Below are 19693 nucleotides of genomic sequence, written 5' to 3' on the forward strand. Positions count from 1 at the left end.
TCCCTTTAAGGTCAAAATAGGCTGGGTCATGAAGGGGTTAAAACTGCGCATGCACTCCTCCTGTACAAAGTGAATCATTTGGCTGATCTCAGTGGCGGCTTGTTCGCGACAGTGTTCCGCTGGTGGTACCCCACAAGAGAGTGTGTGAGTGGTGCGTACGGCGTATAGAGTGTGTGTGTGTGGTGCGACTGTGTTCCGCTGGTGGTATCGCGCAATAGATTAGTACCAGCAGCTGTTCCGTATTGAGACACCCGCCACTTGGGTGTCCCAATATGGCAGTCTGTGATCTTCCTCCGCTTGGAATTCTTGGATACTGTGACATCTGGACAGAACAGTAAATGAAAACATTACAAGGCAAATATATTTATACTATATGGTGGCCAGATTCTAACGTATCGGATATTCTAGAATATGTATAGTAGTATATAGCACAGCCGCGTAGTATATAACACAGCCAGCCACGTAGTATATAGCACAGCCACGTAGTATATAGCAGCCACATAGTATATAGCACAGCCCACATAACAGACAGCCACGTGGTATATAGCACAGCGACGTAGTATATAGCAGCCACGTAGTATATAACAGCCATGTAGTATATAACACACCCCACATAATATATAGCACAGCCCACACCGTATATAATACAGGCCACATAGTATATAACACAGGCCACGCAGTATATAGCAGCCAGGCAGTATATAACACAGCCCACGTAATACAAAGCACAGGCCACGCAGTATATAACAGACCGCGCAGTATATAATACAGGCCATGCATTATATAACACAGACCACGCAGTATATAACACAGGCCACGCAGTATATAACACAGGCCACGCAGTATATAACACAGGCCACGCAGTATATAACACAGGCCACGCAGTATATAACACAGGCCACGCAGTATATAACACAGGCCACGCAGTATATAGCACAGCCGACATAGTATACAGTCATGGTCAAAAGTATTCCCACCCCTGCAATTCTGTCAGATAATACTCAGTTTCTTCCTGAAAATGATTGCAATCACAAATTCTTTGGTATTATCTTCATTTAATTTGTCTTAAATGAAAAAGCACAAAAGAGAATGAAGCAAAAAGCAAAACATTGGGTTCACACAAAACTCCAAAAATGGGCCAGACAAAAGTATTGGCACCCTCAGCCTAATACTTGGTTGCACAACCTTTAGCCAAAATAACTGCGACCAACCGCTTCCGGTAACCATCAATGAGTTTCTTACAATGCTCTGCTGGAATTTTAGACCATTCTTCATTGGCAAACTGCTCCAGGTCCCTGATATTTGAAGGGTGCCTTCTCTAAACTGCCATTTTTAGGTCTCTCCACAGGTGTTCTATGGGATTCAGGTCTGGACTCATTGCTGGCCACCTTAGAAGTCTCGAGTGCTTTCTCTCAAACCATTTTCTAGTGCTTTTTGAAGTGTGTTTTGGGTCATTGTCCTGCTGGAAGACCCATGACCTCTGAGGGAGACCCAGCTTCCTCACACTGGGCCCCACATTATGCTGAAACATTTGTTGGTAGTCTTCAGACTTCATAATGCCATGCACACGGTCAAGCAGTCCAGTGCCAGAGGCAGCAAAGCAACCCCAAAACATCAGGGAACCTCTGCCATGTTTGACTGTAAGGACCGTGTTCTTTTCTTTGAATGCCTCTTTTTTTCTGCTGTAAACTCTATGTTGATGCCTTTGCCCAAAAAGCTCTACTTTTGTCTCATCTGACCAGAGAACATTCTTCCAAAACGTTTTAGGCTTTTTCAGGTAAGTTTTGGCAAACTCCAGCCTGGCTTTTTTATGTCTCGGGGTAAGAAGTGGGGTCTTCCTGGGTCTCCTACCATACAGTCCCTTTTCATTCAGAAGCCGACGGATAGTATGGGTTGACACTGTTGTACCCTCGGACTGCAGGGCAGCTTGAACTTTTTTGGATGTTCGTCGAGGTTCTTTATCCAACATCCGCACAATCTTGCGTTGAAATCTCTTGTCAATTTTTCTTTTCCGTCCACATCTAGGGAGGTTAGCCACAGTGCCATGGGCTGTAAACTTCTTGATGACACTGCGCACCGTAGATACAGGAACATTCAGGTCTTTGGAGATGGACCTGTAGCCTTGAGGCTGCTCATGCTTCCTCACAATTTGGTTTCTCAAGTCCTCAGACAGTTCTTTGGTCTCCTTTCTTTTCTCCATGCTCAATGTGGTACACACAAGGACACAGGACAGAGGTTGAGTCAACTTTAATCCATGTCAACTGGCTGCAAGTGTGATTTAGTTATTGCCAACACCTGTTAGGTGCCACAGGTAAGTTACAGGTGCTGTTAATTACACAAATTAGAGAAGCATCACATGATTTTTCAAAGGGTGCCAATACCTTTGTCCACCCCCTTTTTATGTTTGGTGTGAAATTATGTCCAATTTGGCTTTAGGACAATTCTTTTTGTGTTTTTTTTTTTTCATTTAAGACAAACTAAATGAAGATAATACCAAATAATTTGTGTTTGCAATCATTTTCAGGAAGAAACTGAGTATTATCTGACAGAATTGCAGGGGTGTCAATACTTTTGGCCATGACTGTATAACACAGGCCACGCAGTATATAACAGCCCGCCCACGCAGTATATAACACAGCCCACGTAGTATATAGCAGTGTTTGCACCATATCCCTGTTAAACAAAAAAAATTAAAATAGTTATATATTCACCCTCCGGCGTCCACCGAACCTGTCCCGATGCGCGCGATGCTGCCGCCAGCTTCTGTTCCCAGTGATGCATTACTGGGAATGGAAGCTGGCGGCAGCATCACGCGCATCGGTTGGCGGCGGAAGATGAGAATAGCACAATTTTTTTATTTTAACATTATATCTTTTTACTATTGATGCTGCATAGGCAGCATCAATAGTAAAAAGTTGGTCCTGGATGGGGCTACACACTGGCACTGACTGGAGGGGAGTAGGGAGAGGGCACTAACTTGAGGAGAGTAGGGAGGGGCCAATTCGCGGCTGGACTAAGCCTGTCACTGATCCAATCAGCGATGCGGGGTTTCCGTTACAGACAGAAAGACAGACTGACAAACAGACGGAAGTACCCCTTAGACGATTATATGGATAGATATATATAGTTTGTGTGACTGCCCTAACCAGTAATGATCGGTATTTACCAGGTGCCCGTCCTGTGCAGCAGTCAGGCTATGTTCCCACATTGCAGAAATGCGGAAATTTCTGCAGCATTTCTGCGACTCCCTGCTGCGGGTAAAATGCATGCGGAATTCACATTCGTTTTCCCGCAAAACACAAGCGCTTTGCAAGCGTTTTTAGCTTGCAGAATGCTTGCACTCTACAAGCGATTTGAAGCATTGCGTTATTGACAGGTTGGTCACACTTGTCAAGCACTATGCAGCCTATGCAGCATCAATAGTGAAAGATAGAATGTTAAAATAATAAAAAAAAATAAAAAATATGGTTAACACCTTCCGACGGTCCCCGATCTCCTCAGTGGCGCTCCCGGTACTTTCCGTTCCCTGGGATGCTTTGCACGAAGGACCTTTGTGACGTCACGGTCGCGTGACCGCGACGTCATCTCAGGTGACTCGCGCAATGCATCCCTGGGAACGGAAGCTGCCGTGTGCACCGCTGAGAGGCGGGAGGATTCCAGGGGCCTTCAGAAGGTAAGTATATCCCGATTTTTTTATTTTAATTCTTTCTTTTTTTTTTTTTTACAGGAATATTGTACCCAGGGCCGGAAGAAGAGTCTCCTCTGCTGCAGAACATGCTGCAGATTTTACCGCTATGCGATTCAACAGCGGGAAAATCCGCAGCATGGGCACAGCAACTGCGGAACTTCATAGGATTTTTAAGCTTTTTTTAACTATTTCCACTGCGGTGGAAACGCATAAAAAACACAACGTGGGCACACAGCCTCATAGCGCAGGACTCGTTCAGATTCATGTATCGGTTGTAAAAAAGAAGTTCAGTGATTCTGTGCTGAGCAGCAGTCACTAACTCGCAACCATCTCTGTAGGCTGTTAATCAGTATAAGACTGCCTGCTGGACTACTTAACTCGCAATGAACAGAAGGTATACACAGAAAGTATATGCACCCGCGCTAAATCCTATGTTACATTAAATAAACCACTATTAATCTGGTTTTACCTGTTTGGTAAAATGGATTACCCAAGATGTTAAAATATGGCGTGATTCAAATCGGAGGTGGCACGAAAGTAAGTTCTATTAGCAAAAAAAAGGCCGAGGTATTTGTTATATCTAATATCCGATCTTACATATAAGCGTTTATGTGTGTACATACATTTTAATCACGCCATATTTTAACATCTTGGGTAATCCATTTTACCAGTTAAATCCAGATTAATAGTGGTTTATTTAATGTAACATAGGATTTAGCGCGGGTGCATATACTTTCTGTAAATACCTTCTGTTTTTAGCTTTGTTTACCCTAGTTGTGATATAGGGCTTCACCTGCTGCTGTCTGCAGTTCACAAACGCAACAGCGCTGCTACTTTATACTTCTTTAACTCGCAATGAGTTGGGATTAGCATGAAAAAAAAAAATGCAATTGTTTGCTGAATCTTTTCTAACTAGACTCCTGCACTTTTCTCAATTCTCTCCTTGACTTGTTGGCAAGTATGCAAATTGCCCACTCTCACGGGGAATACAGGAGAATTGTTAGTGTGCGAGCAGTACATAGTGACTGCAGACTTCTCCTCTTCAACCAGACAATCCCTTTAATTCTTGGCATGTACCCTGTTCTGTAATCAATGTGAGTAGGGCACAATGTGGATTGCTAACCTACAGAATGGAGAATATAAATGGCAAAACGTGCTGAACAGAACTCCCTGATGTCTTTGTATGTCATGTAGTCACGTATCCCCTCCTGTCAGACAGATGGCCATGTGTGCTGACCTCTATATCGCTATAGCCGGGCCGTGTTACTGCCTTCCTTTACTTGCATAAGGTTGATTACTATCATGACAGACCCCAACCGGAAGCCATCAGTCTTCATGGGATTGAATCAATGAGGCAGCGGTGATGTGTTCATATAATAACAAAAGGTATATGAAAAGCAGTCACAGATATAGCCTGAAATACTAATGGTCAAAAAATGCATCCACCACTGTTTGTAGCAAACTAAAATGTCTTCAGTATTTGCCGTTCTAATTCAATGGGAAGATTGAGACAGGGCAAAGTCAAATCTGTGTATAGATCCAGAATCGGGTAGAAATTGTGAGCAGTAGGAACTGCGGTGTACAATACAAGGTGCCACCTGCTTGTTATTGCCTTGCTAAAGGCACAGGATGGATTTTGTGACTTCTGGCGTTTGTATGCCAACTGCAGCCAGCTCAGCAATTTTTTAGGAAAGTGTATGGAACTGTGGTAGGATGGAGAGGTACCAAGCATGAACAGCTAATTTTTGAGACTACGTGCACTCCCTGAATGCATAACATTGCTGATGGGGGTTCAGGATGGCAGAAAATGGCACACAGTTCATCAAGGCCGCCATACACAACGCCAGGTTTGATAAAACTGGTCCAAAATGTCTGAGGAATACTTGTGCCTGTTAATTAAATGCAATTATTTGTCTTTTATTATGTCTTTTTTTTATTTTTTTAAATGTATTATTTGTCTTTTATTATATACTAGATGGTGGCCCGATTCTAACGCATCGGGTATTCCAGAATATGTATTTATGTATGTATATAGCAGCCACATAGTATATAGCACAGGCCACGTAGTATATAGGAGCTATGTAGTATATAGCAGACAAATACTACGTGGCCTGTGCTATATACTTTGTGGCTGCTATGTACATACATATTGTAGAATACCCGATGCGTTAATATAGGCCACACAATATATAACAGTGGCCACGCAGTATATAGCACAGACACGTACTATATAACACAGCCCACGCAGTATATAGCAGCCACGCGGTATTTAACACAGGCGACGTAGTATATAACACAGGCCACGCAGCCACGTAGCATATAACACGGCCCACGCAGTATATAACAGTGGCCGTGTAATATATTGCACAGCCCACATAGTATATAACACTGCCTATGTAGTATATAGCAGCCACGCGGTATCTAACACAGCCCATGTAGTATACAGCAGTATGGGCACAATATCCCTGTTAAAAAAAATAATTAAAATGGTTAAATACTCACCCCCTGGGGTCCCCCGAATCTCCGGCAATACGCGCGCGGCTGTCACCATCTTCCGTTCCCAGGATCCATTGCGAAATTACCCAGATGACTTAGCGGTCTCGAGAGACCGCTAAGTCTTCTGGGTAATTTCACAATGCATCGCCGGGAACGGAAGATGGCGGCAGGCGCGATCGGCTCGGCGGACTACGGAGGGTAAGAATAGCAGGTTTTTTGTTTTTTAATTATTTTTAACATTACATTTTTTTACTATTGATGTCGCATAGGCAGCATCAATAGTAAAAAGTTGGGGACACACAGGGTTAATAGAAGCGGTTACGGAGTGCGTTACCCGCGGCATAACGCGGTCCGTTACCGCCGGCATTAACCCTGTGTGAGCGGTGACCGGAGGGGAGTATGCGGGCGCCGGGCACTGACTACGGGGAGTAAGGAGCGGCCATTTTCTTCCGGACTGTGCCCATCGCTGTTTTCCTGCGACCAATCAGTGGCTTGAATTTCCATGACAGACAGAGGCCGCGACCAATGAATATCCGTGACAGAAAGACAGACAGAAGGACAGACAGAAAGACGGAAGTGACCCTTAGACAATTATATAGTAGATGTCCTTTTTATATATTTTAATATATATATTATTATTTGTCTTTTTTATATATGTTTATCTATATACACTGCTCCAAAAAATAAAGGGAACACTAAAATTCCACATCCTAGATATCACTGAATGAAATATTCCAGTTGTAAATCTTTATTCATTACATAGTGAAATGTGTTGAGAACAATAAAACCTAAAAATGATCAATGTAAATCACAACTAATATCCCACGGAGGTCTGGAGTTGGAATGATGATCAAAATCAACTTGGAAAATGAAGTTACAGCCTGATCCAACTTAGACTTCTTTCACACTAGCGTCGGAATCTCCCCGTCGCAATGCGTCGGGGAGAGATTCCGACGCTAGCGTTTAACGCATTGCACAATGGAGGCAGCGGATGCATTTCTCCGGCGCATCCGCTGCCCCATTGTAAGGGGAGGTGGGGGCGGAGTTCCGGCCGCGCATGCGCGGTCGGAAAAAGCGGTCCGTCAGGAGCAAAAAACGTTACATGTAGCGTTTTTTGCTCCCGACGGTCCGCCAAAGCACGACGCATCCGTCGCTCGACGGATGCGACGTGTGGCAATCCGTCGCAAATGCGTCGTCAATACAAGTCTATGGGGAAAAAACGCATCATGCAAGCACTTTTGCAGGATGCGTTTTTTTTGCAAAACGACGCATTGTGACGGATTGCAGAAAACGCTAGTGTGAAAGTAGCCTTAAGTGAAAATGGCTCAAGACAAGGAAATGATGCTCAGTAGTGTGTGTGGCCTCCATGTGCCTCCCAACAACGCCTGGGCATGCTCCTGATGAGGCGGCGGATGATCTCCTGAGGGATCTCCTCCCAGACCTGGACTAAAGCATACGCCAACTCCTGGACAGTCTGTGGTGCAACGTGACTTTGGTGGATGGTGTGAGACATGATGTCCCAGATGTGTTCAGTTGGAGTCAGGTCTGGGGAACCTGCGGGCTAGTCAATAGCTTTAATGCCTTCATCTTGCAGGAACTGCTCACACTCCAGCCACATGAAGTCTGGCATTGTCCTGCATTAGGAGGAACCCAGGGCCAACTGCACCAGCATATGGTCTCATAAGGGGTCTGAGGTTCTCATCTCGGTACCTAATGGCAGTCAGGCTACCTCTGGCGAGCACATGGAGGGCTGTGCGGCCCTCCAAAGAAATGCCACCCTACACCATTACTGACCCACTGCCAAACCGGTCATGCTGTGCTGAAGGATGTTACAGGCAGCAGATCGCTCTCCATGGCGTCTCCAGACTCTGTCACGTCTGTCACATGTGCTCAGTGTGAACCTGCTTTCATCTGTGAATAGCACAGGGCGCCAGTGGCGAATTTGCCAATCCTGGTGTTCTGTGGCAAATGCCAAGCATCCTGCACGGTGTTGGGCTGTGAGCACAACCCCCGTCTGTGGACGTCGGGCACTCAGACCATCCTCATGGAGTCGGTTTCTAACCATTTTGTGCAGACACATGCACATTTGTGGCCTGCTGGAGGTCATTTTGCAGGACTCTGGCAGTGCTCCTCCTGTTCCTCCTTGCACAAAGGCTGAGGTAGCGGTCCTGCTGCTGGATTGTTGCCCTACTACAGCCCCCTCCACATCTCCTGGTGTACTGGCCTGTCTCCTGGTAGCGCCTCCAGCCTCTGGACACTACGCTGACAGGCACAGCAAACCTTGCCACAGCTCGCATTGATGTGCCATCCTGGATGAGCTGCACTACCTTAGCCATTTGTGTGTGTTGTATAGTCCGTCTCATGCTTCCACGAATGTAAAAGCACAACCAACATTCAAAAGTGACCAAGACATCAGCCAGAAAGCATTGCTACTGAGATGTGGTCTGTGGTCCCCACCTGCAGAACTATTCCTTTATTGCGTGTGTCTTGATAATTGCCAATAATTTCCATCTGTTGTCTATTCCATTTACACAACAGCACGTGAAATTGTCAGTGTTGCTTCTTAAGTGGACAGTTTGATTTCACAGAAATTTGATGTACTTGGAGTTATATTCTGTTGTTTAAGTGTTCCCTTTATTTTTTTGAGCAGTGTATATAAAAATGTGTGTGTATCTTCAACCAATCACTAAGCATCTTTCAAGAAGCTGAGCTGTGTTTGGTTGCTATGAGCAACAGTTTTCCTTGTAGACAGTTGTGGTAACTGAGGCCTATTACTCTTAGCATTTCTATGGTGTTATCCTCCTTCTGTAAAGCTGGAAATAGCATAATTTATTACTGTGCCAAAACAGACCACCCTCTGACTGCAGGGGGAGCCCAGTATCACACAGGATAGGATTAGATACACTGCTCAGCAGACTGTATCACAGGATAGGATAAGATACACGGGTCAGCACACAGTATCACACAGAAGAGGATAAGATACACAGCTCAGCAGACTGTATCACACCAGATAGGATTAGATACAAGGCTCAGTAGACCATAACACACAGGAGAGGATTAGATACACGACTCAGCAGACTATCACACAAGATAGGATTAGATACACGGCTCAGTAGACAGTATCACACAGGATAGGATTAGGTACACAGCTGAGCAGCAGGATGTGCCAAAGGAGAGGACCTTTTCATTCCAAAAATTCCACTCATTCCATCTGACTTGCCTTTTGATTTTAACCCCTTCACCCCTGGAGCTTTTTCCGTTTTTTCATTTTCGTTTTTTGCTCCCCTCCTTCCCAGAGCCATAACTTTTTTTGCGGGACGAGATGTACTTTTGAACAATACCATTGGTTTTACCATGCCATGTAACAGAAAACGGGAAAAAAATTCCAAGCGTGAGGAAATTGCAAAAGAAGTGCAATCTCACACTTGTTTTTTGTTTGGCTTTTTTGCTATGTTCACCAAATGCTAAAACTAATCTGCCATTATGATGCTCCAGGTCATTCCGAGTTCATAGACACCTAACATGTCTAGGTTATTTTTTATCTAAGTGGTGAAAAAAAATTCCAAAGTTTGCTAAGAAATAAAAAATGCGCGATTTTCCGATACCCGTAGCGTCTCCAATTTTTGTGATCTGGGGTCAGGGGAGGGCTTATTTTTGCATGCCGAGCTGGCGTTTTTAATAATACCATTTTGGTGTAGATACATTCTTTTGATCGCCCGTTATTGTATTTTAATGCAATGTCGCGGCGACCAAAAAAAACGTAATTTTGGCGTTTTGATTTTTTTTCTCGCTACGCCATTTGGCGGTCAGGTTAATCCTTTGTTTTTATTGATAGATCGGGCGATTCTGAACGCGGCGATACCAAATATGTGTATGTTTGATTTTTTTTTAAATTGTTTTATTTTGATTGGGGCGAAAGGGGGGTGATTTGAACTTTTATATATTTTGTATTTTTTTTAAATATTTTTAATCACTTTTTTTTTTTTATTTTGGCATGCTTCAATAGCCTCCATAGGAGGCTAGAAGCATGCATAACTCAATCGGCTCCGCTACATAGAGGTGTAGTACAGATCACCTCTACGTAGCAGAAATGCAGGGTTGCTTTGAACGCCGACCACAGGGTGGCGCTCAAAGCAATCGGCCATCAACAACCATAGAGGTCTCAAGGAGACCTCTGGTTGTTATGGAAATGCACTGCTGGCCCCCGATCATGTGACGGGGTCAGCAGTGAGAGCACTTCCGGCCGGGAGCTCTAGTTAAATGCAGCTGTCAGCGCTTGACGGCGGCATTTAACTAGTTAATGGGCGCGGGCGGATCGCGATTCCGCTCGCGCTCATTGCGCGCACATGTCAGCTGTACAAAACAGCTGACATGTCGCGGGTTTGAGGTGGGCTCACCGCCGGAGCCCACCTCAAAGCAGGGGATCTGCCAGCTGACATACTATTCCGTCAGCTAGCAGAAAGGGATTAAAGGGCCTCTGTCACCCCCTCCAGCCGTTATAAACTAAAAAGAGCCACCTTGTGCAGCAGTAATGCTGCATTCTAACAAGGTGGCTCTTTTAGTTTTTGGTGCAGTTATTGCCAAAATAAAGCGTTTTATAAATTCGCCAAAATACCTTTCTTTAGACAGGGAGGCAGGTCTTAACCCCCCTGCTGGAAAATGTGTCCTGAGTACGCTTATACCCCATATGTGGGGGTAAACCACCGTTTGGGGACGCATGGCAGTGCTCAGAAGGGAAGGAGTGCCGTTTTTAATGCACACTTAGATGGAATGGTCTGCAGGCGTCACGTTGCATTTGCAGAGCCCCTGATGTACCTAAACAGTAGAACACCCCACAAGTGACCCCATATTGGAAACTAGACCTCCCAAGGAACCTATCTAGATGTGTTGTGAGAACTTTGAACCCCCAAGTGTTTCACTACAGTTTATAACACAGCCGTGAAAATAAGAAATCTTTTTTTTTTTTTTCCACAAAAATTATTTTTTAGCCCCCGGTTTTGTATTTTCCCAAGGGTAACAGGAGAAATTGGACCCCAAAAGTTGTTGTCCAATTTGTCCTGAGTACGATGATACTCCATATGTTTGAGTAAACCCCTGTTTGCGCGCACGGGAGAGCTGGGAAGGGAAGGAGCACTGTTTTAGTTTTTCAACGCAGAATTGGCTGGAATTGAGATCGGATGCCATTTCGCGTTTGGAGAGCCCCTGATGTGCCTAAACAGTGGAAACCCCCCAATTCTAACTGAAACCTTAACCCAAACACGCCCCTAACCCTAATCCCAACCATAACCCTAACCACACCCATAACCCTAATCCCAACCATAAATGTAATCCAAACCCTAACGGGAAAATGGAAATAGATACATTTTTACAAATTTTATTACTTTTTCCCTAACTAAGGGGGTGATGAAGGGCGGTTTGATTTACTTTTAGAACTTTTTTTAAGCGGATTTTTATGTTTGGCAGCTGTCACACACACTAAAAGACGCTTTTTATCGCAAAAAATAGTTTTTGCGTCTGCACAGTTTGAGAGCTATAATTTTTCCATATTTTGGTCCACAGAGTCATGTGAGGTCTTGTTTTTTTGCGGGACGAGTTGACGTTTTTATTGGTAACATTTTCGAGCACGTAACACTTTTTAATCGCTTTTTATTCCTATTTTTGTGAGGCAGAATGAACAAAAACCAGCTATTCATTAATTTATTTTAGGGGGGGCTTTTATACCGTTCCATGTGTGGTAAAATTGATAAAGCACTTTTATTCTTTGGGTCAGAACGATTACAGCGATACCTCATTTATATCATTTTTTTATGTTTGGGCGCTTTTATACGATAAAAACTATTTTATATAAAAAATTATTATTTTTGCATCGCTTTATTCTGAGGAATATAACTTATTTTATTTTTTCGTTGATGATGCTGTATGGCTGCTCGTTTTTTGCAGGACAAGATGATATTTTCAGCAGTACCATGGTTATTTATATCCGTCATTTTGATCGCGTGTTATTCCACTTTTTGTTTGGAGGTATGATAATAAAGCGTCGTCTTTTGTCTCGTGTTTTTTTTTTTTTTACGGTGTTCACTGAAGGGGTTAACTAGTGGGACAGTTTTATAGGTCGGGTCGTTACGGACGCGACGATATAAATATCTGTACTTTTATTGTTTTTTTATTTAGATAAAGAAATGCATTTATTGGAACAATATATATTTTTTTTCTTTACTTTTTTTCTATACTATATACAGGAGGAGATGCCATACAGGTATCTAATATATATATAATCGTCTAAGGGGAACTACAGCTTTTCCTTGTGCAAAGTGCGTTGTATAGATGACCGATGCACAGGGACACCATCTGCAGCAAGTTGATGCTGCAGCTCTTTGGTGGTGGTCTGAGGATTGTCGTTGACTGATCTCCCCATTCTTCTTCTCTGCTTTTCTGATGTTTTTCTTGGCCTGCCACTTCTGGCCTTAACAAGAACTGTACCTGTGTTCTTCCATTTCCTTACTATGTTCCTCACAGTGGAAATTGACAGCTTTTTGTATCCTTCCCCTGAACAACTATGTTGAATAATCTTTGTTTTCAGATCATTAGACAGTTGTTTTAAGGAGCCCATGATGCCACTCTTCAGAGGAGATTCAAACAGGAGAACAACTTGTAAGTGGCCACTTTAAGTAGCTTTTCTCATGATTGCATACACCTGGCTATGAAGTTCAAAGCTCAATGAGGTTAGAAAACCAAAAAAAGTGCTTTAGTAAGTCAGTAAAAAGTAGGTAGGAGTATTTAAAACAAGAAAATAAGGGTGCCCATACTTATGCACCTGTCCATTTTTGTTTGAATGCAGATTGCACATTTTCTGTTAGTACAATAAACCTCATTTCAAGGCAGAAACATTACTGTGTCCAACAGTTATTAGATATACAGTGCATACAAGTAGTATTCAACCCCCTGCAGATTTAGCATGTTTACACATTTGCAATTAACTTGGCATTGTGACATTTGGACTGTAGATCAGCCTGGAAGTGTGAAATGCACTGCAGCAAAAAAGAATGTTATTTCTTTATTTTTTTTTTTTAAATTGTGAAAAGTCTTTTCAGAGGGTCATTTATTATTCAACCCCTCAACCCACCAGAATTCTGTTTGGTTCCCCTAAAGTATTCAGAAGTAGTTCAGGCACAAAGAACAATGAGCTTCACATGTTTGGGTTAATTATCTCTTTTTCCAGCCTTTTCTGACTATTTAAGACCCTCCCCAAACTTGTGAACAGCACTCATACATGGTCAACATGGGAAAGACAAAGGAGCATTCCAAGGCCATCAGAGACAAGATCGTGGAGGGTCACAAGGCTGGCAAGGGGTACAAAACCCTTTCCAATGAGTTGGGCCTACCTGTCTCCACTGTTGGGAGCATCATCCGGAAGTGGAAGGCTTATGGAACTACTGTTAGCCTTCCACGGCCTGGACAGCCTTTGAAAGTTTCCTCCCGTGCCGAGGCCAGGCTTGTCCGAAGAGTCAAGGCTAACCCAAGGACAACAAGGAAGGAGCTCCGGGAAGATCTCATGGCAGTGGGGACATTGGTTTCAGTCAATACCATAAGTAACGTACTCCACTGCAATGGTCTCCGTTCCAGACGAGCCCGTAAGGTACCTTTACTTTCAAAGCGTCATGTCAAGGCTCGTCTACAGTTTGCTCATGATCACTTGGAGGACTCTGAGACTGACTGGTTCAAGCTTCTCTGGTCTGATGAGACAAAGATCGAGATCTTTGGTGCCAACCACACACGTGACATTTGGAGACTGGATGGCACTGCATACGACCCCAAGAATACCATCCCTACAGTCAAGCATGGTGGTGGCAGCATCATGCTGTGGGGCTGTTTCTCAGCCAAGGCGCCTGGCCATCTGGTCCGCATCCATGGGAAGATGGATAGCACGGCCTACCTGGAGATTTTGGCCAAGAACCTCCGCTCTTCCATCAAGGATCTTAAGATGGGTCGTCATTTCATCTTCCAACAAGAAAACGACCCAAAGCACACAGCCAAGAAAACCAAGGCCTGGTTCAAGAGGCAAAAAAATCAAGGTGTTGCAGTGGCCTAGTCAGTCTCCTGACCTTAACCCAACTGAAAACTTGTGGAAGGAGCTCAAGATTAAAGTCCACATGAGACACCCAAAGAACCTAGATAACTTGGAGAAGATCTGCATGGAGGAGTGGGCCAAGATAACTCCAGAGACCTGTGCCGGCCTGATCAGGTCTTATAAAAGACGATTATTAGCTGTAATTGCAAACAAAGGTTATTCCACAAAATATTAAACCTAAGAGTTGAATAATAATTGACCCACACTTTTATGTTTAAAATTTATAAAAATTTAACTGAGCAACAAAACTTTTTGGTTTGTAAGATTTATGCATCTGTTAATAAATCCTGCTCTTGTTTGAAGTTTGAAGGCTCTAACTTATTTGCATCTTATTAAACCTGCTAAATCTGCAGGGGGTTGAATACTATTTGTAGGCACTGTATGAAACTGAAATGGCTGTTGCAAAAAAAAACAATTTTTATAAAACATTAAGCTTAAGATTAATAGGGGTGCCCAAGCTTTTTCATAGAACTGTATGTTCCAAATTATTATGCAAATAATATTTCCTCATATTTTCTCTAAATCACCTATCTAAATTGCAGTCATTGTTATTTTCCAGTCATCTACTATTCTAGTATAATTGCAATGTTTTGGAACAAACTGCCTATGAAAAGTCTCTTTTAAAAAAAAAAAAAAAAAAAAACACTCAAAATGCAAGTTCCAAATTATTATTCACAGCAAGTTTTCAACCTTTTTTATTTAATTTTGAACAAAAAATGGTCAATTGTGAAGTTATAAGCATTATCTGCTTATTACAAAATGAAATCAAACAGTTTTTAAGTGAAAACTTTATTCTAGGTGATGTTACAGTTTGCACATAGACCCCTTGTTCGAAAGAAGCTTCTGAACTCTCTCGTCCATTGAATTTGTCAGTTTTTGGATGGTTTCTGCTTCAATTGTTTTGCATGTGGACAGAATACCCTCCCAGAGCTGTTGCTTAGATGTGAACTGCCTCCCGCCATCATAGACACTCCTTTTTATGATGCTCCAGAGGTTCTCAATGGGGTTGAGGTCAGGGGAAGATGGTGGTAACACCATAAGTTTGTCCTCTTTTATGCCCATAGCAGCCAGAGATGCAGATGTGTTTTTTGCAGCATGAGACGGTGCATTATCATGCATGAAAATGATCTTGCTGCAGAAAGCACAGTTCTTCCTCTTGAACCATGGCAGGAAGTGTTGTTTTAGAAACTCCACATAGGGGGGGCTTGGCCTATGCCTTGCGACATGAGGACATAGGAACCGGGTGCTCCTGTGAAACCCTTATAATCCGACTTAATCAGCTTAATTCCATTCTATCATCACCTCAAGAAGCTACTAGATCGCTTGGGACCAATTTTGATCAATTTTGGACCTATTTGAGGCCTTTGCGGTCTACACCTCACTGCAGGCCTGAATCCAGGGGCTAAATTTCTCCACATCCGGCCCGGCCCCTCCCTCATCCTCCTAAGAAGCCTGGGACAGCCAGAGAGCTCCTCATACCCCCCAGGAATACACAGGTGCCTCCCTGAAGAGAGAAGTGGCACTAAAGTTCGCTGTGAAGCAATTGCCAGCGCAACACAAAGGACCGCAGTGTATGGCCTGAACCACCGCAGTCTTCCCATCAAGGCCCCCACAGCCATAGGGCTCATATTACAGAGCGGCGGGACCCTGGCACTGTGCACAAGGAAACACAGCCGACGTGGATCTAGATCCACATATCACAGAGACATCGGGCTTCCATTGCCCCAACTTTTATCATAAAAACCGGCCTGCTCGGCACTGGTAAGCGCTCGCCCTTTTCGGAAGCGTCGCCGATACAATTCTCCTATAAAACAATCTTCTTATTACCAAAGTCTACCCGATAATATGGGAAAAAATAATCAGGCCCTCGCGGAGATGGACACATCTCAAAGCCTCAAAAGAAGCACCCCAGGAGTATGGGGAAATATTTGCACCTCCTCACATGAACAATCTGACTCGGAAGTTGAGTCAGAGGACATTTCTCCGAATTCCTCCCCTTCCAAAACCAAAACTAAGAAAAATCCCTCAAATTACAACTACGAAAAAGACTTTCCATCTTTAGCGAGATCCAAAGCAGGTCCTGAATTGCTACAGGGCGACGTACTATCCTGTTTGGTCAACCTATCTGAGAATTTTGAAAAAATGAGAAGAGATATGGACAAAATTTTCAAAGATCAAAGACAACAGTTTGACCGCAAATTGGACAACATGTTCGAAAAGTTCTCCGAAAAAATTGCCAACCATGAAGAGACTAGAGACTCGAACGTAAATCTGCCGATTCGTCCTTCGACATACAAGAACTGTCTGCAGAGGTCCATAAACTTAAACTCAGACTCTCAGACGTGGAAGACAGAAGTCGCCGTAGCAATAGAAAGATACGCGGCATCCCGGAAAACGTCCCACCAGAATAACTTTCTGATCATATCAAAGATATCTTTAAGTTAGCCATTCCAAATCTTTCTTCATCTGATCTCGAGATAGACAGGGCCCACAAACTTCCACGGCCACCAAAACTAGCAGCTGACGTTCCCAGGGACACAATCCTGAGGGTACACTTTTTCCAGACGAAGGAAAAAATCCTAAAATACCTAAAAGAACAAAAAGTATTTCTTGACCCATGCAGTAGCCTGAAAGTCTAACCAGATTTGTCAAAATTTACATTGGACGCTAGACGCTCCTTTTCCAGTGTCACCTCTGCTCTCAGGGACAGAGAAATTTCGTACAATTGGGGTTTCCCCCTCAAACTTCTAATTCGCTACCACGGCAAAACTATTCCCATCTTCACCCCAGAGGAAGCTTCCAATTTTCTAAAGTCCATCTCAAGACCAAGACAAAGTAATAGAAAGTGACAAGTAACTTTACTGACCACTAGGTTCCTTCCATGTTCACACTGGGTTTCACTATTACCCGTCCACGAGTAATACCCCGAGTGCTTAGTAGCGATTCACTATTGAGTGATTTGCCTATGTTTATTGTTCATTTTTTTTACTGTTTCTTTTCACAGGTCGACTCTTGTTGATTTTCACCGATTGCATTCAAGCATTTGAGCGTTTTATATAATTGTAATTGTTTGTTATAGGATACATAGTTATTTGCTAATCATTCTTGCACCTTTTCCAAACTATGAGCTTTAAACTTACCTCTTACAACGTGAAAGGCTTAAATAGCCCACGGAAGAGGATCTCCCTTTGGAGGGAATTAGAAAGATCCCATACCGATATCACCTGTATACAGGAGTTTAAATTCATGATTAATAACCATCCACAACTTAAACTAAATTCCCCCATATCTTTGTATGTTGCGGCCCTCAGAAAAAAGCAGGAGTAATCACCATGATTAGTTCCTCCACTCCCTTTGAAGCTATAAATGAATACAAGGACGCCAACGGAAGATACCTCATCTAAGGCTACTTTCACACTAGCGTTTTTCTCCGGGCGTCGAAAAGCGTCGTTGCGACGCATCGACGGATGCGTCGCAAAGACAGAAAAATGGATACAACGCTTCCATTATTTCGACGGATCCGTCGGCGATTCGCTAGACGGTTCCGTAGAAAAACTGGATCCGTTGTATCCGTTGTTTCCGTTTTTTCCATCCGTTTCATCCGTTTTTATGATGGATCCTTTTTTCACGCCTAAAAGTGGGAGTCTCCTTTTATGGGATTGGCTACTGGAAAATATGGTAAAGTATATACAGACAGTTTTTACAGCCCATCTTTGAAAGTGTTTAGAGAAAGTTGCAGAGATGGAAGGAGTGCTTGGGAGGATTGCGAATGTGGTTACCGATGTGATTTTTGAGACCAATCGCCTGGATATCATGGTTCGGGAGCAGGAGGCGGCATCAGAAAGTCGGAGGATGGTTCACCGACTTTGCATTCATCCCATTAACGCACTGCGGATGACCCGGGGCGTCTATTCTACCCTGTACATGGAGTTACGGCAGAACCCGGAGAAATTTTATAATTATCTTCGGATGAGGCAGGACCACTTTGATGTGTTGCTGGAAAAAGTTGGGGATGTCATCCAAAGGCAGGACACACACATGAGGTCTTCCATTACACCGGCGGAGCGGCTGATGGTGACCCTGCGGTAAGTTAATTTTTTTTTTTATCAAATTGCTCATATTTAATGCCATGCCAGCATATTTTAACGAATAGAAAACAACATCAGCAGTGAACATGGTCCCCAAAATACAGCGCTGTACACAGCGTTGCATTTTCTGGACCATGTTAATATTTTCCATGTATGGGCTTATGTATGCTGAGATGTAAAAATGTTGATGTTAATGTGCACTGCAACATCCAAAACAAAACAAAAAAAGTGGCATTTTTAAATTGGTTAAAAACAAATAAATAAATGTATGTAAATTGCTTACAAATGTCATTTAGCTGTCTTTACAATCTTTTATAACTTTTGTTTTGCTTTTTCACAGCTTCTTGGCTACAGGAGAATCCCTAATGTCACTACACTACCAGTTTCGACTTGGAATATCGACCATTTCCGGAATAGTGAAAGTGACCTGCCTGGCGATATGGGATACCTTGCACACGGAGTACATTCCACAACCAACAAGGGACAACTGGCTGCAGAGTGCAGAACAGTTTGAGAAAGTGTGCCATTTCCCTAATTGCTTGGGGGCAGTCGATGGGAAACACATCAGTATAGCAAAAGCGGCAGGAACAGGCTCGGAGTACTACAACTACAAGAAGTACTTTTCTATCGTACTCATGGCCATAGCAGATGCCAACTGCAAATTTATGGCTGTGGACATTGGAGCCTATGGACGGTCCAACGACTCCCAAGTCTTCAAAACTTCACCGATGGGCCGTTGTTTGTATGGCGATACATACGACTTTCCACCAGCCAGACCACTCCCGGGAACAACAGGACCACCTATGCCGTATGTCTGTGTGAGTGATGAGGCCTTTCAGTTGTCCCCACATCTCCTCAAACCGTACTCAAGCCGAATCTTGACCAGAACAAAAAAAGTGTTCAATTATCGCTTAACAAGAGCAAGAAGAGTGGTGGAGTGTGTATTCGGCATTCTCACTGCAAAGTGGCGCATACTGCTCACCGCGATAACTCTGCACATACGAACTGTGGATGAGGTTGTGAAGGCCTGCGTGGTCCTCCATAACTATGTACTTTCCAAGGAGCCTGTTTCCCTGGATGATGAGGATTTGGAGACCACCCTGTGGGATTACCACAGCAGCTCTGTACGTTCTGCCGGTTCTGTTTCCAGAATGAGGGACAACTTTGCTGAGTATTTTGTTTCACCTGTGGGTATGGTGCCATGGCAAGATAACATTGTGTGAACTTTTATTTCAGTTCTTGGTGATAAATGTGTATAAAGTTTTTTTTATTGCCACCAACTTCATAATTAGT

General features: G+C 43.4%; 2 protein-coding genes across 9 annotated transcripts in view; both read left to right on the forward strand.

Moving 5' to 3' along the window:
- The window catches only part of LOC138669788 (plasma membrane calcium-transporting ATPase 4-like), a 486684-nt gene that overhangs the window by 107130 nt on the left and 359861 nt on the right, over positions 1-19693 (forward strand). The gene's annotated exons all lie outside the window — the stretch shown is intronic.
- Positions 18054-19623, forward strand: LOC138671617 (uncharacterized). The gene is made up of 2 exons (XM_069759793.1): positions 18054-18397; positions 18741-19623. The coding sequence occupies exons 1-2, from the start codon at positions 18054-18056 to the stop codon at positions 19621-19623; spliced, it is 1227 nt and encodes a 408-aa protein (XP_069615894.1).

Source organism: Ranitomeya imitator, chromosome 3 (genome assembly GCF_032444005.1).
Source record: "Ranitomeya imitator isolate aRanImi1 chromosome 3, aRanImi1.pri, whole genome shotgun sequence".
Lineage (NCBI taxonomy): Eukaryota > Metazoa > Chordata > Amphibia > Anura > Dendrobatidae > Ranitomeya > Ranitomeya imitator.